Source organism: Miscanthus floridulus, chromosome 1, assembly GCF_019320115.1.
Source record: "Miscanthus floridulus cultivar M001 chromosome 1, ASM1932011v1, whole genome shotgun sequence".
Taxonomy (NCBI): Eukaryota; Viridiplantae; Streptophyta; class Magnoliopsida; order Poales; family Poaceae; genus Miscanthus; species Miscanthus floridulus.
The window spans coordinates 127,350,636-127,353,259 of NC_089580.1; the positions used below are offsets into that span (position 1 = coordinate 127,350,636).

General features: G+C 59.7%; 1 protein-coding gene across 1 annotated transcript; it reads right to left on the reverse strand.

The window, feature by feature from the left end:
* Positions 1-49: 49 nt before the first annotated feature.
* Positions 50-2,341, reverse strand: LOC136493115 (uncharacterized). Its single transcript, XM_066489159.1, has 3 exons — positions 734-2,341; positions 540-654; positions 50-448 (listed from the first exon to the last, which is right to left on the reverse strand). Exons 1-2 carry the CDS (start codon positions 2,258-2,260, stop codon positions 544-546), a joined length of 1,638 nt encoding a protein of 545 aa, XP_066345256.1. The 5' UTR covers positions 2,261-2,341; the 3' UTR covers positions 50-448; positions 540-543.
* Between the last annotated feature and the right edge of the window lie 283 nt (positions 2,342-2,624).

Sequence of the window (2,624 nt, forward strand, 5' to 3'; positions counted from 1 at the left end):
TGGGTTGACGAGAGTCATTGAACACATCGCATCAGCACTTGAAAACGAATTCGTCATATAACTGCTTCGTATAGAGTTTTCATTCCACAAACTGGATGCTAATTAAACACAAACCGTCCCTGGATCCAGGCATCCGGCACACAGGACGGCTCACTAAGACTAAACACGCACGATCGAAGTTAAGCACCGTCCAGACTCCTTCCAACTATTGCAAGTCAACTCAAAGCGGGAGGAGCACCTGTCACATGCGTCGACACGTACACGGAGACACAGCTGCTGTGACGTTTCAGACACGATCAACCTGCTCGATACGCTGAGACTACTGAGCTATTACTAATAGCCTATTTGTCGGGCCAACAATTAGCTCTCCCTGCTGCTGCTGTTTGTTCCGGGACCTCTTCTGCCGCCGCTAATTCCTCTTCCCCTCTCCTAATCCATCCCTCTGCGTCTGCGAGAGCCACGATGCAGAATGTTAGACTAGGATTAGCAAGGGTATGATGCATGTGCATACGATGTATAGTTGTGAGATTGACACTTACCTAATTAAACCTTGGTGAACTCGCCGTCCCTGCACACACCGACGTCGATGGTCATCGACCGGTCCTTCCCCTGCTTCGGCGACGACACCACCCTGCAGCAGTTCCTCCTCGGCGACTGCACAGCACAGGCCATATATAACCAACTTAACGAACCAAACCTTGGCGTGCCAACTCTACTGTCAGAACGCACGTACCCTCTTCCAGAGGTCGGGGTCGGGATTCTTTAGCACGACGATGCTGTCGAGCAGCGCGGCGGGGTCGGCGATGCGCCACCGGCATCCGGGGTGCTTCACCCGGTGCCGCTCGTACTCCGTCACCGTCACGTTCCGACGCCGGTCCATCCGGCTCCCGCGCATGTAGTACACGTGCGGCTTCTGGCACGGCTGCCGCGCCACGGGCCGCGTGTTGAAGGAGTAGGCCGTGTAGTCGGCGCGCTTGTACCAGTTGAGGAAGCTGCGCATGGGCGTCTCCATCTCCCGCGGCGACAGCACCCCGCGCACCACCATCACCGCGAACCCCCACGACACGGACACCGTCCACTGGTGCGCGTGGTCGTAGCACACCGACTGCTGCGCCACCGCCGCCGAGTCCAGCCGCACGGGGCCATCGAACAGCCTGCGCAGCGCCCCGGCCCGCGACGGCGTCGTCGGGAACACCGGCTCCAGGAAGTCGAGGTGGTGCAGCGTCACCAGCGGAGCCACGGGGTGCGCGCCCAGCAGGCCCAGCACGTCGCCCCACAGGTCGCACTGGTGGAACCCCGGGTGGCGCGTCAGCGGCACGCCCAGCTCCGACATGCACGCGTGGATGCGGTCGTCGCTCCCGTACAGCGCCGGGTACCGGTGCAGGCACCCGTCCTGCATCTTCGCCAGCTCCGACGCCAGCGCGCGGCTGATGGCGAACCCGCCGCCGCCGAAAGCCATGCCGTACGAGAAGATGAGGTTCTGGATGTGGCTCTCCGACGGCGACCCGATGTAGTACGGCTGCCGGTGGTCGTACTGGGACAGCACGTGCACCAGGTTCTCCGGCAGGAACACCGTGTCGTCGTCGCCCATCACGAACCACCGGACGCCGGGGAGCCCCAGCCGGAACGTCTCGGAGACGATGCGTGAGATACGGAGGGCCGACCGGCTACCGGCGCCGTGGGTGTAGGGGAACTTGGACGTGTCCGAGCTCACCATGATCGCGGGTAGTCCCGTGCGGGAGCTCTTGGAGTAGAACTCCCCCACGGGCTTGTCCATCCAGACGAAACCGCGCATCCGCCCCGGCCGCCACCACAGCTTGATGTACTCCTTCCGGCTCTCCCATAGCGACGCCGACGCGCCGATGCCGAACACGATATGGCGTAGCCCGGTGGGCGCTTCCTCTGCTGTCAACCTCGTCTTGGACGCCGGAGCCGCCGGTGGTGGAGGAGTTGACGACGACGAAGCGTTCAGCGACGTGGCCGACGAAGCGTTGTTGGGCTTATTGTTAGCCACCACGAAATGGGTCGCCATGGCGTTGCCCTCCGGCGAGCACCGGGGGTTGTAGAACTGCGAGGCGGCAATGACGACGAAGTACAAGACCAGCACCGGCAGGACGACGTAGAGGAGGAGGCCGTTGAGGAAAGAAGTCTTGGCGGCGGCCCCCTTCCCCGCAGCGCCGGCGCCGTACACGGCAGCGGCGCCGTGCGCGACATTGGCCTCCTTGTGGTGGAGCTTCTCTCCAGCTCCTCCTCCCCTCATGCCAATGCCGTCGTCGTCTGGATGGGTCGAGGCTAGCAAATCGCAATGGTGGATGCTGACGAGTTTCTAAAAAAAGGGCATGGTAATTGTGGTGGTGAATTGGTTAATTGAGTGGGTAGACGTTCTCTTCTCTACGGTGCGGAGGACGCCAAGCATGTTTGCATGCATATATTTCCTCACTTGTGTCCTGGTCAATGGCTGCATCACTTATTTTGGATCTTTCTCACACAGAGGCTAGTGTTGATCAAGTCCATACCGAGAGAGTATTTTTTTTTAATTAATGGAGTAAAGCATATCCCAATGTTTATGTTGGAGGATGCACATAACTTGTATTTATTATAACATCTAACCTGGTTGGACAAAG

Bases quoted from the DNA above. Each gene is read 5' to 3' on its own strand.
- LOC136493115 (XM_066489159.1), bottom strand. From the start codon at position 2,260: ATGAGGGGAGGAGGAGCTGGAGAGAAGCTCCACCACAAGGAGGCCAAT. The intron at 655-733 runs GTACGTGCGTTC...TGTGCTGTGCAG, and splicing joins ACCCCGACCTCTGGAAGAGG to TCGCCGAGGAGGAACTGCTG.